The following is a 22670-nucleotide window of genomic DNA, read 5'->3' on the forward strand; positions in this document are numbered from 1 at the left end:
ACTAGCCATGCCAGATGTTGTTGGAATGAATGTGGATATAGCCTTACAAATGTATTGTGATCTACGTATTTGTTGTGGTTCACTGGTGTTATTGACAAGACGCACTTTTCCTCCTACACTCCTTGTGATTATGAGTAGTGGCTAAGGTTCAACTGATAATATGCGGCCTGAATCCCAATGAGGCTCAATGGCAAATTTGTCATCCTCGTCATTGGGCGTGGAGAGTTCCAAGTATTCGCCAGGCCACACTGTGGTTTATTAAGGTGGGGCACTGGTTAGTCTCGTGTCAGGAGGGGATGTAGTAGAGGCATACATGAATTGTGTGTCACCAATCCGTATCTCAAACCTAGCGGGTCTCATTGACAGGTCATTACTGTAGATGAATGTAACACCGCCAAGTATCTCTGTATCAAGATTCTCAATAACCAGACCCTCAAAGAAGTACATTGTGTCCCCTCTCTCCAGACTAAGCTTGGTTTCTCCAACCACATTGCTTGTCTGGTAAACTAGGAAATTTTTGTGATTGTCGGGCGCTTGACTGTTGAGTGTTGAATCATATTCTCATTGGCACCATTGTCTGCAACGATCCGTGCTGGATGATGATTTTAGAACATGTTGATGTAGGGGGATTGTTCGGTTTTGCATGATCTCAACGCCGTCCAATAATGTTGCTTGATTAATTTAGGGAGGGCTGAAGTAGGCGCAACCAAGTGAGGACTATTAGATTCTCTAATGTAGGGGTTACTTTGCCTTCTGCGGAACACTGTCATGATGGCATATATTGGTGTCAGTGTTTAGTAAGGAGTCATCAATGAAGGCTACAAGTGTCTGAAATAACCCTTCTGGGCATTCGTCCGGTTCAAGCCTTATGGAATCAAAATCCAGGAAGTGAGAGCCACTTGTCTGGAAGCCATAATGTTATCTTATGGTTTGCCAAACATTTGTTAATGACGTTGAGTTCTTAACACTGACACTCCGTGATATGCTGGGGCAGTAATTTGCCATCTGTCCCAACATCATCTCCACAATATTATTTTTTTGGATAGCGGTGAGTCTGTTGACTGCAGGTATTTCCATACCGTGATTTTTGAAACTCTGATGTGTTTTTTTTATTTTGAGGAAAAATTTAGCAAGTCAATCATAAGCCGTAAATTGATAACAAGAAATTCCAATAATAAATTTTAACAATTTTTGGGAGGTGGTGACCAGGGGCAAATGTACAAAGAACAACAATTGGGTAAATAAATTATAACATAACTGACCTTTACTCCTGATCTGATATGGAACAAGTACATCAAATCCGTTGCCAAGGCTGTTGGAAAAATGGTGGGATCGTTCTACCACTCAAGTAGATATCTCACTGCTGATGCAATTCTCTACCTGTATAAGAGTCAAGTACGTCCAAGGATGGAGTACTGTTGCCACATCTGGGCAGGAGCTGCTAGAAACAGCTTATCCTGCCTTGACAGAGTTCAAAATAGATTTTGTAGTCTAGTGGAGGGAATGCCTTTTCTCTTCCCTACAACCTCCTTCCCACAGAAAGGACATGAGCCTGTCTCTGCTTTATCATTATTTTCATGGCAAGTGCTCGTCTGAGCTCCAATCTATGATTCCTTCTTACCAAACTTTCACAAAAAACACTCGTCTAGCTGAAAGCACTATCAATAATTTCCCCCAATCTTTATCTATGCCTAAACCTAAACGTAGATTCCATGAACAAAGCTTTTTTTCTTAGAACTGCATGCCTGTGGAACTCTCTTCATTTGCCTGTTTTTCAACTGACTATAATATAGATGTCTTCAAGTCCAATGTGAACAAATTCTTGATGAGCCACTCCCTTAAGTAATCCAATTTACCAAATTTCCACTACTAACGATTACTATGACATGTTTCTTTTGACCACTGTACACTCATTAACCCCTTATCCTTGAGTGGCCTCCGGACCTTGCTAAGTGGTGACTGCTTTGTAAAAAAAAAAAAAAAAAAAATATATATATACACCTGAAGAAGGTTGGTGTTTACATTGACCAAAACACAACACTCAAGATGAGAATAGTAATCTCAGTAATCCAAAACATTGAGTTTTTTGTTTAGTATACAACACCATAACAAAGCACATGGAAGTTCTTGCTTCCAGGTAGTATCGAATTTCTAGCCCCCTCCACCCTTGCCTCAAGAACCTTAAGAAACTTTAAATAAAATTCCTCGGAATTAGCATTTCTCCAAATCTTGAAGAATTACTCTACAATTTCTTTTCAAATTACTACATAAATACATTAAAAATTGCTGAAAATATGCCTCTTCAACGAATTCTGCTTTAATTCCCCCCCCTCTCTCTCCCTCACTGAAAAAAATCAATTTTTTTTTTTTTTTTTTAAATTTTAGATATTTTTCAGAGGCAACACCAAATAAGAATACACCAACTTTGTGGCTGTTTCTTGTGTAGATTTTATTTTTAGCTAGACATACATTTGGACAAGTCTACATCAGAAGATTAAGAATAGCATAATCCATATATTTATAAAAGTGAGAATGAGTGAGGACACTTCTCAACCTATATACTCAACAAATTTTTGATCTACAGACTTGAACTTTAGTATATAGATTATTCAGACATGTGGAAAACTTTTTAATCAGGTTTCATCCGGAAAAAGAGGCTGCTAAGGGGTCAAAATTAGCAATATTGGTATGTGGGCATCGTTGAATTTTTATCTATTTGTCAACTGTTTAATGACTGCGCATGCACCGTCGAGAAACATAACAGCTTCTTTATGTTAAGAATAAGACTTTTTGAAAACATGTAAATGTATCAAGCTGGTGTCATTATACTTGACTCAACGTTGTTAGGTTTTGGTTTTAATTTTAGCTCGAGTATCTTTTACTTACAAGAAGTGCACTGTTTAGAAAAAAGCATAATACTCGCATGCACATGTCTCAGTTTATTTGTTAGTTTTCTTTTTGTTTTGTTTTTTTACTTTATTTTTTTAAAAGAAATTTTATGTTACTTTAATACCCACAACATTTCTGTTCATAATAAATAAAAATTCTGCATTAATTAAAATATAATATCTATATTTTACGACCGGGCAACACCAGGTAGCCTGCTAGTAATTAATATTTTTACTTGGTCAAGACTAATGGAACAAGTACAATCTACTTCTATGGATTAAATAAGGTCCAGTTCAAAATGCTGTATAGGTTCTAGAAGTCAATATAGATTCCCAAGTTTTAAAAGATACACTTAAAGAAGGTCGTGGTTACATCGATTGAATCGTGAAAATAATGGCCGAGGTCTGAGTAATATGCATGAGAATTATGATGTTTTTTTTTGTTTATTTTCTAGGCAACTTTTTGTTGACTGGGCATGAAAATGGAGCTGTTTTCTGTTGGGTAAATGCGGGCACTAAACTGCAGACCTACACTTTTCTGCACATGCATCTTAGCACAGTTACGGCCTTGACAGTTATCGATGACTGTAAGTACATTTTGAATTCATACCTTTTGGTTCTTGTCCAATATTCACCCTATATTAAATAACAACAATAAAGAAAAATCTGTATGATGTACGTCCCCATGACGAAAATATCATATTCTAAAAATCACATAAATTGATCAAGTAGTTTTATTTTTATAAAGAAAATCATTTTTAAGGAATTAAGGGGATTTGTAGACATTATAACATTGATTATAAATTATAAAATAACGTATGCATTGAGTTATATTCTTTTTGATTTCTTTTTCAAAATTGTGGGTACTATAGTCATTCCTTGGATATTCATAAAATTTTATTTTATTTACAAAACTACTTAATCAATTTACATGACTTTTGGAATATATTTTTGTTTTGTTACAGGCACGTTCATCATACAAACTTTTCTTTATTGGTTTTAGTCAGCTAACGTGCTTCCTAACTTCCAGCATGGCTGCTACCGGAAGTGGTGACAAGGCAAATCAGTTCCTTCACTTTTTTTCTCTCACACGCATATGCCCTCTGTTGATGTACTCCTTTTTTATTACGTTTTTCCAATCCTTTTTTTTTTCATTTAATAATGATCAAAAAGTTTTTTTGCGGTCTTATTTTAATTAAGAATTATTGAAATTTTTTTTAATAAGAATTATTGAGAACACTTTAAAAGCTTTTAAAAGTATTTTGGGAATATTATGTATTTGATAGGTTTTTTTTTTATGTTTTGAAATTTTGTAATTTTGATTTCAATAATTTAATTTGTTATTTTGATTTCAGTAATTTTATTTTTATACTTTCATTAACACATTTATTGTATAAATTCAAATAAACTTATTTTTACAATTAAAAAAAATGTATTTTTATAATTTCATAAACATTTCTAAAATTTCAAATAAAATAAAAACTTTTATTTAAATTTATTAAAAGTATAAATAAAGACTAATTATGTTATTTTTATCGGTATTATTTTGTTATTTTTCATTGTATATTTACCAGTAATGTCCTTTTCTTATATTTTATTTCAATAAGCCGCTTCATGATAGAAATACTGAAGAACAATAACAGTAAAAGAACCTATTTGTATTGCCACCACTTCCGGTAGCAGCTATGCCAGAAATTAGGAAGTATGCTAGCTGTGGAAATTCTAAACAATATCTTTTTGTGCAACTGACAATATTTATAAACTTGAACTATTTTTTATTTTTTTATTTTTTATTGCTCACATTCATTCCTAACAAGGTATATCACCACTTGGAAGTAAGGGGCTACTATTTGGGACTATGCCTAGGAAAGATTAACAAGATGTTGATTTACATTGCATTTAAACTTTTGCATATCAGTATAGACAGGGAAGCAGGTAGCAGGAAGGGAACTTCAGAGTCTAATTGTTTGAGGGAAGAAGCTATTAGAGTAGAAAGCTTTCTGGTATTTAGGAACCTCAACAGTGAAGGGGTGAGATTTTGTTGCTAAGCGGGTTTGTCGGGATATATATGTCGAAGAGGCACAAGTGCAACTATTTATATGCATAAAAAAAATGGAGGATTAAGTAACGTGTCCACTTGAAATGTTATTAACCTTAGAAAGCATATTTTTTAATTTATTATTTTTACGTTTATTCATTCCAAACAAGGCATAATACCATTAAAGATGTAAAGGGCTGCTGTTGTTAAAGGCCAGATTTATATAGGTGATCATAAGTGGGGAGTTGTGCAGCAAGATGTTTGTTCACATGACATTTGAATTTCTACATGTTGATATTGTTGGAGGGAGCAGGGAAGTAATTCCAAAGGCAAGTAGTAAGAAGTATTAGAAGAGAACGCTTTTATGGCCTTTGTGGGTCTCTATAATGAAGGGGTGAGGCTTTTCCTGCTAGTCTAGTTTGTTGTGAGTATTTACCTTGAGAGGGAGGGGCATACAAGTGCAATAAATTCATTGGAGCACATTCCATGGAAATACTTGTAAAATACATGCAAGGATGCAACATTGCAACAATAGGGTTGGAGCTTAGTAAACACAGTAACTTGTTAAGTTAAAGAATGTCCAGGAGGGAGAAACTAGTGGTTGGTGCACTAGTGCCAACCACTAGTTTCATTGTGATAACAATAGTCTATGCGTTCACATCTTTTTTTTTTTTTTTTTTTTTAAACTTTGCTCCAAACAAGCTGTTCCTGGGTATAACCTTAGAGACATCCAATGGTAAGGCCCCATTTGAGGGGCTTTGGGAAATATGAAGTTACCCCTTAGTTATCATTGTTCCCAGGTCCACTTTGGCCCGAAATGGTAATACCTGTTAGGACATCTTGTACTACCAGATCAGGCTGTCTGAAGATACTGATTTCCTGACCAAAAATGCATCTAACATTGATGTTATTGTTTTGTTTTTTTCCTTTCCTTTTGCAAAACTTAATCATGTTCTTCAAAGTCCAAAATAAATACATTTTTCTTCTACAAAATAATCAAACTAAACATCATGAATAAATATTTGAAAATATAAAGAACTTGAAGCATAACGGCTTTTTTCCAAAATTACTGGATCCAGCATTAAATAACCCCAAAATGATTGACATGCTTTAAAACAAAAGCAACCAAACAAGGTATATTGTTAGTAACATGTAAAGGCTACCGTGTAAACAAGGATGGTTACCTCATATTGAAGGCTAACGTTGTACCTGACTTTGTCCTGGTGGGGGAGACAATTAAAATCAAGGCAACAGTGCTGTCACATTGAAATGTCTCTACAACAGTTAGTAAACGAGTGTGTCAGCAATCAAATCTGATCCTGGCTGAATTTGACAGGTATTTATGGAATCGCAGACTCTAAGGACTGCTAAAAGATCAAAATGAATGAACCTGTCAGCAAGAGTTTGTGAATACAATCAGTCAGTGATTGTAATCTTTCTCTTTTTTTCTTTATATCTACTCTTGTTTTCTCTCCTTTTCTTATGAATGTTCTTTTACTCCCCCTCTCTCTCTCGTCTTTATCACTATGAGGGAAAAAGGACTTGAGTTTTCTTTATACATGATGGGCATGCTCAAAGTCAACTCTGCTGACTGAAGTTTTTTATGGTTTTTGAAATGAATAAATAAGTTATATATTTTTATATAAAACAGTTGTCCACTTTATTATAATTTTCAGCATGATTGTCCCTCAGCACAGATTTACTAATTAATTCTCTGGAGAAAATTAATAAGATCTAATGACCAGTCAAATGCATGAACAACATCACCAATTCAAATGGCACACTCTTATTGTGGTCAAAGAGCTTAGACAGTATGGATTTGAAGATAGCAGCAATGGTATTGCAGTTATTTGAACCAAAAACTATAAGTATCATACTCCAATATCAGTAGCAACTATTTTCTGTCAAAAATACTGATGTTTCATCCTCATGAAAAATATCTTGAATGTTAAAATAATCAAAATAATCACTAAATTAAAATGTGTATGTATAATATAAGTAAACATAAAATTATATAAGTTGTTTGTTTGTTTATTTCATTGGCGTGGGATAGAGGAAAAAGTCCAAAAAATAAACAAAGTGTTAGTAGGACCCTCCCAACCCTCTCTAGATGGTAGACTGCACACCGTTTTCTGTCTTGATGAGGGCTGAAAATAAGCAGGTCGATCTCTAACTGGGTCTGAATTCTAGATGGGATCAAAGAAAAATGGGGTAGATGAAGTTGCTCCCAGATATGATCACTTATTGGGGTGGCTGAGGATGAAAAAGAAAAATTGTGGTGTTGGCATCTTGGAGGTTTCCTGTCGGGGATTGAGAGGGCCATTCACTCGGCTTGCTATGAACCTAATCTCAGCACTTAATGGGTCTGGCAGGACGAGGAACCGTACGTGCCATGCTCAGGTGGGGAATACAAACTCCAACTTGGCACCTCTATGTACGCACAGACTCACTATTTTAATCCAAACTACACTTTGATCTTATTCAAAAGACCAACAAAATGTATTTAAGTTAGTTTCATGTTCAAGACGAGCTAGGTCAGATGAAATTTAAAATAAATATTTTTTTTACATTGCATTTTTGATGATCCCATCTTTTAAAAAATGGGTGGAAGGTGATAATGTACTTACAAACATCAAATTGCTTCAGTGAATTCTTATATAGATATTTTTACCCTAGTTCTAGTGTTGTACCTATCCTATATACTGCTGATGTAGCTAAATCACCTACCATTTTTTAAATACTATGTATAAATTTTTTTGTGTAATGCATCGTGTTTCAAATAAAATATGTTATTGGTTTACAGCAAACTTGAAAAATGGGAAAAGCAATATTTTCACAGTGATTTCTGGATCAGACGATCGGGATCTTCACGTCACAATGTATCAATCCAAACCTTTACGATCGGCTTGTTATAATCAATCTACTGCTATTACGTCCATTAGGTAAGAAGTTATTTATTATTAATATATAATCTACAGCTGTTTCTCTTATTTACATTTTCTAACAAAGGGAGTCTTTATTTAAAGGAATGCTGTTATTGTGGTATGAAGCAGACAGAGGTCCTCCTTTTTATGTGACTGTCACATATTTGTCTAGGATTATGAACAAGCAATAAACCAAAGGAGTAGGTAGATAAAACCAATCAACTGGTGGGACACAAATATGAAGAAATAAATGGATGAAAACGATTCTATGGAAATCAGCACTATGAAATGGAAGACTTGAACGCTAATCTATAGCGTCTTAAGGTGAAAGGGAAACAACTCTTATTAACTTCAAAATCAAATGCTTGTAAATAAATCAGATTAGTTTGAAAATATAAGACTTTGGTCAATGAGAAATTATAGAGAAATCTTTGTATTCCCCCAAAATTCAATTCTTTAGTTGATGCAAGCAATGATCTTTTTGAATTTTCTTTCTACTGAAACGACGTCCTAGAAACATTGCCGGAGTTTAAACGAGTCATTAGCTCACAGGTTAACAACTGTTTACGTAAACTGACTTGATTGTGAGTGGTGCGCCATTTTATACAGAATTTTCTGATTATTCTAGATTGTTCTTATTAGGTTGAAAAAAAGAACACTTGTGTTCTCTCTAAAGTCTTTCTAGATTGTTCTTAAAATTAATTAAAAAAACACATTTTTTTAAATTTTATTAAGTATTTATTAATTATGTTATAAATTATTATAACACACATCATACAGGGTTGCGCAAAGCAACTTGCTTATTTGAAATATCAATTAAATTTACATAAGCAACTTGCTCTGCCCCATTCTGTCTTAATTATTTTATTCTTATAAAATTAATAATTAATTATTTATTAATTATGTTATTAATTTTTATCTTACATATATTATTAATTATTTTATTATATATGTTATTATAAAGTAAATATTTTAACATTTTATTCATTTTTATAAAGAAAAATAAAATATTAGAACAATTTTTTTTATAAAAGATATACTCTCTCATGAGTGACTTTGTAGTCAAACAAGACTAAAAAGATGCTGAAATAATGTTATTATTTAGAAAGCCATTCTTAATATGGGGGATTTTTTTTTTTTTTTTTTAACTATTCTGTACTTTCAGCACACAATGCCAACTGTGAACCTGAAGATCTGAGGCAGCTGATAGAAGACAGGAAACTCTGAAGAGGAAGAATCACATTGGTCCGGGCAAGGAGCCAGTCCTGATGATGATGATTCTGTACTTTCACCTAACAACTGAATAAATAAAAAGTGACTTATGCAGAATATGGACCGTGCTAAAATAAGAAGCAGTTTTCGATCTAAAATTTACTTTGTTTCATAAAGTAATTTTCAGATCGTAAATTGCTTCAGCCATTTCTGGGACTGACTCAATACCCCCCCCCCTCGACTTTAAACTTAGGACTCCTGATTTTTCAGACATCTCCTCATCTCTATTTGACAGGTAGACAACAAGTTAACATATAGCACACCGTATGTAGAGGGACCAATTTTTAATTCCAAATCTTCCTTAATTCTGTTTATAATTTTGATGAGTTATCAATCCTAGGAGTAAAAATTTATTAAAAACATTTCGACTTGTAGAATTTAAAAACAATGTTTTTGAATTTCAAAAGTTTGAGTCAGACCTACGAAATGAAGTCGAGGGGGGGGGGGTTAGCTGCCCTTTTCCATTTGCTGTTGATAAGCTTCAGAGTTTATAGTTCACTGCTTCAAATACATCCTTGAAACAATTATTTTTAATCTGAAATTATCCTTTTCTTTTTTTTTTTTTTTAGCTCATGGGGTCAGTATTTTGTGACTGGAAGTCAAGAAAGCATTGTTCATGGTCAGTGGGTCTTTCATCTGAGTAGTTACTTAAAATTAGAAAGGCATTACCATTTACTTGGACACAGTTGTTCCTACGTAAGATGTACAGCAATATGGGAAAATAAGGTGAGTTTTTAAGGGATTTTTCTTTTACTCTCTTGAGATTTATTCTGGAACTAAAAAAAAAAAGAATAGGATCACTGGTCACTTAATCTTAATTATAAAACACTGTGAACCTTCCAGGCGTCCTTTCTTGCTTGAATTGTGTGTGCTCACATTTAAATCTAGATAAGACGCCTGCACGATTTTACCATAAAGAATCATCGGAGGCAATGTTGTAACTAATACATAAGTGTTTAAATATAGTACTTATCCGATAACTAAATGTTTTGGTTTCGATTCTGGTTGATGGCACTCAAATCATATTTCTTTTTTAAACTTGAGATTACTACTATATATTGGGTACAACATAATAATAGAGAATTAGCTCTATAATAAAAAATACAAAATCTTCATAAATTAAAATATCATATTTAAACATATTTTACGATAAGGCAACACCAGATGACCTGCTAGTAATCTTTAATAAGAAATAATGGCTGAGAGCGCTCCTCTAATTATGAATGTATAAAATAAATGTAAATGCATGAATGAAACTGTTGTGAAGAGTGTGAGTGGTGGAACACAAATATGAAGAAATAAATGGATGAAAACGATTCTATGGAAATCAACACTATGAAATGGTTTAACAATTTCACAACTGAAGGAATTACTATGTATGAGTAGAGATTGTCTGTTTATCAAACTGATTCTGGTACGATCCCCTATTTTTAATTTCCCCACTCTGTTATCACCTGATCTATATAGGGGCAAATAATCCTGCTTTAATCTCTCTCTCTCACCAAGGGCAGATCAATTATGCTTCAAAAATGTCTCTTAGCAAAGGAGATAATTATTGAAAACAAAGAGTTATCTCCCTTTACAGACAGATTTTCTACAACCTTCTCTTTTAGTTTTGTGCTGTTGAGATTTTTGCCGTGATCATGCCTGCATTGGATTTGTATAGTTTTGCATGCGAATTGATCTATGTAAAATATTGAGCCTTAGATTCTTTGTTCAGTTAGTTGAATGGAAAATCTGATAAAAAAATAAATATAATGAAAGCGCATTTGAACCAAAGTCAAATAAATATCTGATAAATGGATCTTTCTCGAAATATCATAGAACACGGATATTCCATCAGACCATATTCCATCAGACCAGCTTACCCAAGTAATCACGATACAAATATAAATAAAATGTGTATATGAAATATATATATTTGTAATTTGTATTAATAAAACTTTCATTGCTTCAGTTTGTGTCTTTCCGTTATCTCTGCATTGTACTGCCTTCTACATATTATATTTAACTATATAATGAAAATATTAAACTAAGTCGGATATTTAGTGATTGTAGTATATATCTTCGATAAAATTAATTTAATTCATTAAAGCAAAAAAGTAGATAATTAGTGCCAATCTGCCTTAATATCTTAAATAAAATGCTGTCTATGAAAAAAAGTAAAGTAGTTCGCTTGAAATGTTTTATTTGACTTGCATAGGTGTTTTTCTTTTCTTTTTTTTTAATATGATATAATGTTCCTTTAGATTATGATTTAAAAAAATATATAAGACTAGCATTATATACCCGGCATTACCAGGTTGAAACATATTGCTGAGCAAACGGTTTAGTCAAATACTATATAGATACACCGAATATCCAAATTTCTTAGGATTTTCCTGAAAGTGGACCACATGTTGGATTTTTGGAATCATAAAACACAATCATTTTTATCTATGAAAATTAAATGAGAACTCTCATAGCTTAAGGAGGAAACAACTCTTATAGCTTGAATAATTAAACTTGTGTTTTTAAGAGCAACTGGTGTTGGCTAATAATAATTGAAAATAAATTCAATTATAAATTAAATTAAATATAAATTAAAAATAAATGAAATGAATCAACTTAGAATAATATTTTTAAATAGAACAACTAAAACAATTTTATTACAGCAAATAGTTAATAACATTGAGATTATTACTTAAATAGATTTTCTTTAATGTAATCTGCAAATAAAGTTACTTCTTGAATGTAGATTTCCTTTGAATAAAAGTACATCTAGAAATCCTGTTGGAATGAAAGTGTATAAAAGTTTGTTTTCAAACTAAATTAACTGGTGAAATAGTATAAATTTTGTATATTTTAATCAAATTGTGAATAAACACAGACAGACAGGAATACAACTTTATTATGTTAAATTAATGAAAAAAGTTGAGCATCAGCAAGTTAACTTATCAATGGTTAAGTTAAAGGAGAAATTATTCAGACGAGGGGGGAAAGAGAATGAAGGTAAAATAGTCAAAGTGTATCACACTTTTTAATTTCTCTCCGTCTCTTTTACTACATCATCAGGCAAATAAGAGATGGGAGGACAGGCTTTTTTTAACATAGGTGGCAGTTGTGTTTGTTCATTTCCTTTTCACTTGTCGGTTTGGTTTAATAAGATAGTGGTAGGAGGGAGAGAAGAAGAAAGTATGATGTACCAGAAAAAAAGGAGAAAAGAAAAACTTGTTATTCAGGTGAGCAAATGACAATTGAGACTGGAAAAAATCTGACAATAATGTAAGCAAAAGTTTTGGAGAGATGAGAATAAATTTTTAGCATGCAATGTTGAGGTGACTGAATGAGTTGACTGTATATTGTGTCCTGTAAGATAAAAATGTTATGCCTGTATGGATTGTATATTTGAAGAATACCCTGATTTGGTTCATTTTTTTTTAGACATTTCATCTGGCTTTTACATAACTTTTTTAAAATTCTTATTTTAAAATTTTACTCCTATGAACATTAAAATCATCAAAAACTGACTTTTAAAAAACAACACAAAACACGTTCTTATTTTTATAAGTTAGCAAATTTGTCAATTTTTATCATTGTAGGTTGTCACTGGCGATAATGATGGAAATATCTACATTTGGGAATTGACAAGAACTGATAAACCATATTTGTTGCCATTAGTTACGCACACATTACCGGGACCAATTCAACAAACCCTCATTTGTGGAGATCGAATTGTATGCTTAGCCAGTAAGAAATAATTTTTTATTTTTAAAAGCAAAATTTTTAATGCTTATATTAAATTAATATTTTCGTGCTTGTTCAGCACTTATTTAAAAAAAAAAAAAATCTGCATTTTGAAAGGAAAATATTGTATTCCAAAATTCATGTAAATTCATCAAGTAGTTTTATTTTTAAATAAAAAAAAAATCAAACTTTAGACTAACCAAGGAGTATTTGTCTTGCAATACCATTTTGGAAACCGGTTGAAGAAACAAAGGCAATAACTCTAAATAATTCAAACTTGCAAGATTTTAGAAAAATTCAAATTTGCTTAAAAATGATTTTCTTTAAGAATAGAGCTGGATCAATAATTGTCTTTTAAACTGTACACAATTGATGTCACTTTAATTTGATGATAAAAAAAAATTAACAGAAAGAAAGGCTTGAAAAAATATGCACTGCTTCTGTTTCTGACAACCCAAAGTGATGTACTTTTGAGATTTTTAAAACCTGTTTGGAAGACTTTTATAACCTGCACTTTTTTTTTTTTTTTTTTAAGTGAATGACATTATATAACAAGGAAAGGAACATATTGTATTCACTAGTTTGTGAAAAAAAAAAAACAGAAAGAAATAACTATTTTACATTTATTTTATCAATATTTAACTGCAATATTGGTCTCCGGAGAAGGACCTATTTTCAGTGGCATCCATTAGTCTGGACGATTCTCAGATAACCGTCCATTAGTTTTTCCTAAAAATTTGCCACAAATTGTATTTCATTAAATAAATGTGCACAGTAAAAAAAAATTTTTTGTGAAAATTCCCGTTGCGTCCCCAGGAGCTCAAAAGAGGTGAAAAATGCCTCCAAATGGTCAAAAATGATACGTTTTGCCCCATAACTTTTTATCCAGCCATTAGATTTTTCTGAAACGTGGCCAAAATGTGGAGCCTATTTTTAATATAAATCCAGTATGGATGACCCTGGCAAAATTCTGGTTCGCATCCCCAGGGACTTTTAGTGCTAAAAACAGCCCTTTTTGTGACTCTTTTTTTCATATTTCTCAATAAAAACTTGATATGTCTGACTATATAGGGGTTTTTCATGATGGTTAACTGAAATATACATGTGTTGTGGTCTGAAACTGCACTGTTATCCATTTACACTGGGATTCGGCATCCCCAGTGGCTCAAAAGAGGTAAAAAAAATGCCTCAAAATAGCCAAAAATTACACTTTTTGCCCCATAGTGTTTGATCTATCCATTAGATTTTCCTGAAACTTGGCCAAAATGTAGGAGCCATTATTCTTAATACAAGTTCAGTATAAATGAGCCTAGCAAAATTCTGGTTTACATCCCTCTAGGACTTTTAGGGCTAAAAAAAAACAAAAAAACAAGCCTTTTTGGAGCTGTTTTTCATATTACTCAAAAGCTTGATATGTATGTCGATATAGTGGTTTTCAATGGTGCTGAATTCAAATATACATTGAATGAAACTGCACCGTTTGTCCATTTCACTAGGATTCAGCGTTCCCAGGAGCTCAAAAGGGGTCACAAATACCCTCCAAATTGCAAAAAATGACACTTTAAAAATGGCACTTTTGCCCCATCCCTTAGATTTTTCTGAAACTTGGCGAAAATGTGAAAGCAATGTTGGCCCTTCACATTTCTCACATTCATCATTCACTATTTTTTGTGGCGTCATCTCACATACAGCACCAGAGGGGGACCATACACACGTGGCTTTCACAAAAAAAAACACTCGTCGCTGAAACCAATATCAATAATTTCCCTCACTCTTTATCTATGCTAAACCTAAACGTAGATTCCATGAACAAAGCTTCTTTCTTAGAACTGCATGCCTGTGGAACTTTCTTCATTTGCTTGTTTTTCAACTGACTACAATATAGTTGTCTTCAAGTGCAACGTAAACAAATTCTTGATGAGCGGTCCTCTTAAGTAATCCAATTTACCAAATTTCCACTACTAACGATTACTATATTATTTCATCGACTACTGTACACTCATTAACCCTTATCCTCGAGTGGCCTCCGGGCCTTGATAAGTGGTGACTTCTATGTAAAAAGAAAATAAATAAATAAAAACCTGTTCCAGGATGAGTATTTTGATAAAATTAAGTCATTGAACAGTTTTGCATCACTTTTTATATCCTCTTGCAAGATTAATATATATATATATATGTGTGTGTGTGTGTGTATATAATATATATATATATATATATATATATATATATATATATATAAATAAAGGACTAGTTGTTAAAACTGGAAAAGAAAAGGACAAGATATTCTAATAAAAAATATAATAAATTTCTAACTTAAAATATTGCAGCATAAAGAATGGATTATATAATGTTATGAATTGAATTTAAAAAAAAATTCTTATTTTAAGTTAGAAATTTATTATATTTTTTACTAGAATATCTTGCCCTTTTCTTTTCCAGTTTTAACAACTAGTTCTTTACTTTTCCATGTTTAAGCTTAACCATATTACTTTTTATGCTCACATTTTTCTATTGTAATCCATGATTTTTCCAGGCTTCCAATAAATTCACTTGTTCTTTGTTTTATTTCAGTCTTATTTTTTTGCCCCCCCCTAAACACATATGTAATAACAATGTATGGCACTCATCTGCTTTCAATAACCCCCCCCTAATTATCTCCCTTTCATGCTTTCTGTTTCACTTGTTACTTCTCTTTTTGGGACAGCAGTGAATTAGTAGCAACACTAGTCACTGAAGCGACATAGTTCCTATGGAAACCAGACATAAAAAGCGTTGCTCACCTCCTTACATTTTTTTATGATTTTGAACAGCTGAAAATTCATCATAACTTTTGTTTTACTGAACGAAAATTGAAAATTCTTTTTCACAATATAGCTGAGAAGGTGATCTATGAACTGTAATAATTGTTTGAAATTTAGTCGAAAAATGAGTGAACGGTGAAGCTTTAAAGCAGTTCTAAATGACTAAAACTGTCACTTAACCACATATTCAAACACGGTAGCATTTGAATGATATATATACTATTAAACTTATGTCTAGACTCACAGTCCATTAAATGATTTGGATTCTAGAAAAATATCATTAGAATTGAAAATGTTGATAAATGTTCACATCATTTAGAATCAAACTACATTTATCTGAACAATTGTTTGTTGGCTGGGATATATTCAAGAGAATCCAACAGAAGAAATTGAAATTCAAGCAATTTTGCTTACTTGGTATTGAATAACTATGGATCAAATAAAATGCAAACTGAAAATATTTTAATTTTAAAATGGAAGTTATTGTTCATATTATGCTCCTCTAACAACCCTTTAAAATACTACAAAGTAATTAAAGTTTAGGGAATATTTATTAATTAGTGTCTAATACTTATGGTTAAAATTTCATCAAGATCTGAGGTATCTATAGTTTCACGAAGACCTTCCAGACCTCTTTTGCATAAAACTTCATGAAACTAAATATTGTCAACAGTATCTACCTTTTTATGCCAAGCAGTTGTGTTCCAAAATTCATAATGATTGCTTCATTAGTTTCAGGGTTTATTCTAATATGCAGACAAAAGCTGGCAAACAGAAATTGATAATATAACTCATGTTATATATATATATATATATATATATATATATATATTAAACTGACCTGGGTGCCTAGCATTGCCCGGGTGTTTGGAGGTGTGTGTTGAGCAAAAAAAAAAAAAAAAAAAAAAAATGGTAGTAGACAGGAAGGCAGGCTCGAACCCATACTGGAAAAAAGTGACATCTTTGCTGTTGCCAAACCAGAAGTGGCGAAGGTTTAAATCAAGGCTAGTCAATCGAAAAGAGGGTATGACTTTTGAAAATATCGGCAAAAAAAGTGATCCCTCCTTGTAGAAAAGTGCCCAATTGAGGGTGAAGAAATTAATGTTTTTAGCTAATTTTTCGATATTTGTCATCCGAAGGGTGGCCCTTCAAAGCGATACCAATCTTGTGAAAATTCATCGCCTGTGTCAAAAGTTTTAAGCAGACATACAAACATACATACATTTAAACAGACAGGTGAGATTTATATAATAGATGTAATATATATGTTACTAGCAGGGTTATATATCCTGCTTGAGTTAGTGTCGGATAGCATCATAAGCAACATCATATTAAAGAGTTTACTTTAATTGCAAGCTTGATGTTATCAGTAATATATCTTACTCACTGAGCTATACAAATATGTTAGTACTCTTAATGGATTTTCAATGGATTAATAAATAACATGTAAGAAAAATGTTATTAACTCCTTTAAGGAACAGCTAGAGATGCAGAACTACTAGCATAATATGTAATTCATATCAACATTCGGACCTGCACGTTGTCTGAGACTTCGTCGCAAAGAAACAAACAAACAAAAAAAAGAAAGAAAGAAAAATTCAACTCAGCAGTTTTTTAAGTGCAAATGAAATGCATTTATTCGTGGTTCTTCCAACAATAACGCATTTCATTATCTTTCAAAAGTCTTTTTGCACGTACGTTTTACAACACTGTCTTATTACGTGCTTTATAAAAGTCTCTTGTTAAGTTGCATATCACTAAAACGGCTGCTGCTGCTAATATTTTCACTAGTCAGCTATGCTATGGCTGCTGCTGATTTTCTTACGAGTGCCATATGCACTATGTTACATATATCCACATGCAAATTGTACGCGTGAATACACATATTTAAAATACACTTCCTAGTATGTCATCATTTTTGGGGGGGGGGGGGCAGCAGACAGAAGATGTGTTACATACTAAATATACCAAAAGTTTTCACTTACATTTAATTATATTAAAAAAAATGGAAAATATATTCTTTGATTTCATGTCATTTTACATTTCTGAATTTTCGAGATGAAGATTGGTTATTTGTATTACTTTGATTCTTCAGACTACTGTTACCATCTTGAGTGTCATTTTCACAATGTTTTGGTTGATGTGACCTCCAACCTTCTTCAGGTGTATCTTGTTGAACTCAAGAATGTTTATGTTGAACTCCGGAATTTGGACGGAATTTCAAACGGAACTCTTTATTTACTTGGCAGGAGTAGATACTCTCATTCCATAAGTCATAATTGCATAGAGGTCCTAAGTAATTTGCAATTGTATTTTCTGGTCACCCACACTGAGAATTGAACCTTCTCAGGAGAAGGAGTTTGTCTCTGCTTTATCGTTATTTCCATAGCAGGTGCTCGTCTGAGCTTCAATCTATGCCCCCCCCCCAACTTTCACAAAAAACACTCGTCTAGCCAGAACCACTATCAATAGTTTCCCACACTCTTTATCTGTGCCTATACTTAAATGTAGATTCCATGAACAAAACTTCTTTTTTGGAACTGCATGTCTGTGGAACTCTCTTCCGTTGGCCTGCTTTTCAGCTGACTACAATGTAATTGTCTTCAAGTCCAACGTAAACAAGTTCTTGATGAACCGTTCCCCTAAGTAATCCAACTTACAAGAAATCCACTACTTATGTTTACTATGCTATAATCACATCGACTAATGTATACCCATTAACCCTTATCCTCGAGTGGCCTCCGGGACTTAATAAGTTGTGATTCCTGTGTTTTAAAAAAAAAAAAGAAAAAAAAAAGGGTCACTTTTACAATTGATTTTTCCAAGTACTCTAACCACTGTGTAACAGGTCCTTGTGAACGGTTCTAGTACAAATTAGTAATAAATACTGATATTTACAACTAGAAATAAAATAGGTTTAAGGCTCCTAAATTTCATAGCAGAATCTTCTCCAAGGACCCCTGGTGCAGTGGTCTCCTTTACGTGTTGTTGAACTTGGGACTCTGGATGGAATTTCAAACGGAATCCTTTATTTACTTCATAGTGGTAGATACACCTGAAGAAGGTTGGAGGTTACATCGACCGAAACGTTGGGAAAAATGACACTCAAAATGAGAATGGTAGTCCAAAGAATCATATAATTTTATTTTTTTAAAAAATCAGGAGTTGGAATCCAAACTGCACACTCCATGTTTTTAGTCTGATATTTTTCTAATTAAATCAGGGATAAGAATTACCCATTTTATAGTAGAATTCAACTTTTTTCTTTTTCCTCCTCTCTTTTGTTTTATTTTTCCTGTTTTTCTTTCCGCCTTTCTTTGCCTTTAGCAATGGAAGCAAGTAAGGGGAGGTAGATTAAAACTCCCTTCTCCCTTTCCTCTGCAGATTTACGGTTTTTCTCTTCCGCTCACAGCATGTTTTTTTCTTGGATCAAACATTGTTTTCAATCTCTATTACATACAAAAACAATCTTTGAACATTCTTTCTACACGAAAGCTAATTTTAATGGAAGTTAATGAAATTAAAAGCAAAAATGAAGTTAATACCTTTCATTGAATCACCTCTCACCCTCAAAACGAAAAAGAAGATTCTATATTTTTAGGCAATTACAATTATGTGGGAACATTCTGAAACACTTGGCAGAAAGAATAGAAAAGCAATTTTAGGATTTAAAGTGAGTTATTGGCTTCACTCATGAATTTCACATAAAATGATCACTTATTTTGGGGCCATACTACCATGCTAACGTTTTAGGGCAGGTTACCATTTTTTTTTTTTTTTTTTTTTTTTTTGGTAGGGAAGATAAAATCTGTGCATTTATTTTGGTGGGGTTGTCTATTTTTATGTGGTTATATGTTTTACAATATATTTTATTTGTGGACTTGTTACTCAAACTCGTGATTAATAAGGGAGTGTTTGGGGGTGGGTTGTTACTCAGTTAAGAGTTAGTTATAGAGTTAAGGATTGTTTTTTAAGGGTTTGGCATGTCATTTGGACTTAGGGTTAGTGGTAGAGTTAAGGAAAGCGGTTTTTGGTTGGAGGGTTACCACTCGAACCTTGTGTTAGGGGTAGAGTATTTTTATTTTTGTTTTTACTAACTTTTCAGCACCCCCCCAATGCACCAAGAAAATGTACGGAAGTTATCTCTTATAGTAAAACATTTTTCTTTTTTAGTTAACTGCCATAAAAAGCTAGAATGGCCTGGAAATAGAGAAATAATTCTAAGTTAAATTTCATGGGGGGGGGGGGGTTCAGATGGAATCTATACACATAAGATTTAACTTCCATAAAAATAGGATATATTTGAAGTTTTAGGAGGATTATACCCTCCTAATCCCCTTTGGGTGCACTTGGAGTTTCTGGAACACTCCTAGTGAGAGATTGGGGAGAAAGTAGAATAGTCCAGTATTTTAAAAATCTATCTTAATGTTGCCTCCAAAAATATCTAGTAAATTTTCACCAAGAAAATAATGTTATAAAATTTACAAAGGTTTTCTCTATTCGGTCAAAATACATGCCCAAAATACAGATCAACTTATAGAAAAACCGATGCAAAATCCTTTCTTTTCATTATGAAAATACTCCTCCTCCACTTACCGATCCCTCCGTTCAGTCTCAAAAGACAAAGGATACCCCCCCCCACCCTCGTAGAGGCAGCTGCACGTATAATTGTGAGGCAAGGGTTGCCCAATCTTCAACCACACCTCCTGAATCAGCACTGCTTGAGTTCAGTGGCAAGAAGTTCAGGACGAGTAGAAACAATGCTGAGATAAGCAGAGAGCACATACAGCATCTGGAAGTCCCAAATGGTCACCCATTTAGTACTGAACAGGTTCAATGTTGCTTAACTTTGGTGATCCATGTATCAACATGATTATGCCTTCCACTTATAGCTGAAACAATACTATAGTTTAAAATGCAATATGAAAATAATCTGAACTAATGGATTAACAAAGTGTTTGGTTTAAAATTCCAAAAGTTAATGTCCATTTTGTTTTTATTATTTCAGACAAAGATATTTTGGCAGTCAGTTTAAATGGAAGAGAATTCTATAAATTCTCTGTTTATAGTGATCTCTATCGAACTCCAGAATGTATAAAAGTTTGGGGTCCAATTTTGGCCATTGGGCTTAAATCAGGTGAGTACAGATGGTTTTATTACCTTCAGTTGCAGCCCATGTCTCACTGCTATGCAAGATAGCAGAGTGAACCTAGGCCGAAAAGACCTTGCTTAACGTCCTGAAAGCGATGTATCTAGATGTAAAGAAGATACTACCAATTATTACAGCTAGCCACATCTCTTTCAAAACATACAGCAAGACTTTTCGGTGTTTGCTCTGCCATCTTGTATAACAGTGAGACATGGGGCTCTAAATGCTTTTGGCTTACAGTGGTTTCAGTGTAATAACTGTGCCATGATCAGATGGATATACAGCAGCAAACCGCAGAAGAGAATCCAGCACTTCTATAGGACAGTGACGTATTAGCAACAGAAACGAGTTATTGACCCCTGTTCTTCAAAAGAGAAATGACGGCTAGCGGCCATTATGTAAACCTCAAATATAAACAAGTGTTTATGAATAAAATAAATAACACAAAAAAAATATGAAAATCTAAACATTTATTGTATGAAAAATGTATCAAAATATAATTTTAAAGTATTAATATAATTTCTTTTCAATGAGTGATTCATAACTGAAAATAAAATAAATGTTAAAAACATCAAACATTTATAGATTGTTTTTAGAATTATTTGTTTTTTTTCTGGTAAGGTTGTATAAAAATGTGGTAAAATGTAACTTTAAAAAAACATTTATAGAGGTTTAAGAATAATTTTTTTTTTTTACGGTAAAAATTGTATAAAAATGTATCAAAATATAATTTTAGTTTGCACGCACTTTTAGAAAAGGAAGAGTTATCGACCCCTGCTCTTTAACTGGCAAGTGACATCTGTCGGCCATTCTTGAAACTAAAATACATACATGTCTCTATCATGCAGAAGTGCCGAGAATCCTTTCAGCCATGCTCTATCAGAAAGTTGTTATCGGTGGAATTTTGAATGCCTTACCCATTCACTGTCTCGGGTGGTTTACCCATGTACAGCATGTCATCTTCTGCATCAGTTCGATAACACATACAGATCTACAGGCACAAGAGTGCTTAGGAGACAAAGAAAACCTATCTTCAGTATGTATAAAGTGTGACCTGTTGCTTGCAACAAGACTGGTATTAACCATATGCATCAGATTTTTTTTTTTTTTTTCTTTAGCGCCCCAACCAAGGTATATTGCCACTTGGAGCATAAGGGGCTACTATTTGGGATTATGTCTAACAGGGGATTGTGGGGAGTTGAGCAGCAAGATGTGTTCAGATTGCATTTAAACTTTTGCATATCAGGGAAGCAGGAAACTTGGAGGTAATTTCAAAATGTGTTTTTTTTTTTGTTTTTTTTACATGGAGGTCACCACTTATCAAGGCCCGGAAGCCACTCGGGGATAAGGGTTAGAAGGCTTTCTGGCATATAGGGAATAGTGAAGGGGTGGGATTTTGTTGCAGTTGAGGGAGAGGGACACAAATGCTACGAGTTCATCAGAGCACATTACATTAAAATACTTGTAAAACTGGTACAGGGATGCAACATTGCGGCAGAGGTTGAAGCTTGACTGACACTTATTAGATTTGAGGCTCTTTTTTGGGTTCTGTCTAAGAGTGAAAGACTAGTGGTAGATGCACCAGCCCAAATGTGGCAACAATGTCCATGCATGGGCGAATTGTGGCTTTTTAAAGATATAGAATACTCTCTGGTGTGAGTAATTTTCTAACACAGTAGAGGGAGCCTACCTCCTTTGCAGCAGGCTTGGCAAATAAAGAAAGTTGATCAACAAAACATCAAAGGATTATGCTTTATGATATGCATGGGTGTTCATTAATTTTAACATAAATGTCATAGATTTAATTTTTAGAAATATGGAGGAGGAGATTAATCTGATATATATTCAAAGAAATGCAATCATAATCATCAA

At 33.1% G+C, this 22670-nt stretch overlaps 1 protein-coding gene across 2 annotated transcripts in view; it reads left to right on the top strand.

The window, feature by feature from the left end:
- Positions 1-22670, top strand: part of LOC145253747 (uncharacterized) — a 60289-nt gene that overhangs the window by 35288 nt on the left and 2331 nt on the right. For both annotated transcript variants that reach the window (XM_080112963.1, XM_080112962.1), the window contains exons 2-6: positions 3344-3475; positions 7730-7868; positions 9692-9848; positions 12704-12851; positions 20658-20786. In XM_080112963.1, the coding sequence (XP_079969089.1) occupies positions 3344-3475; positions 7730-7868; positions 9692-9848; positions 12704-12851; positions 20658-20786 (705 nt within the window). The remainder of the gene's footprint in view (positions 1-3343; positions 3476-7729; positions 7869-9691; positions 9849-12703; positions 12852-20657; positions 20787-22670) is intronic.

Source organism: Euprymna scolopes, chromosome 3, assembly GCF_053919585.1.
Source record: "Euprymna scolopes isolate OS-2025 chromosome 3, ASM5391958v1, whole genome shotgun sequence".
Taxonomy (NCBI): domain Eukaryota; kingdom Metazoa; phylum Mollusca; class Cephalopoda; order Sepiida; family Sepiolidae; genus Euprymna; species Euprymna scolopes.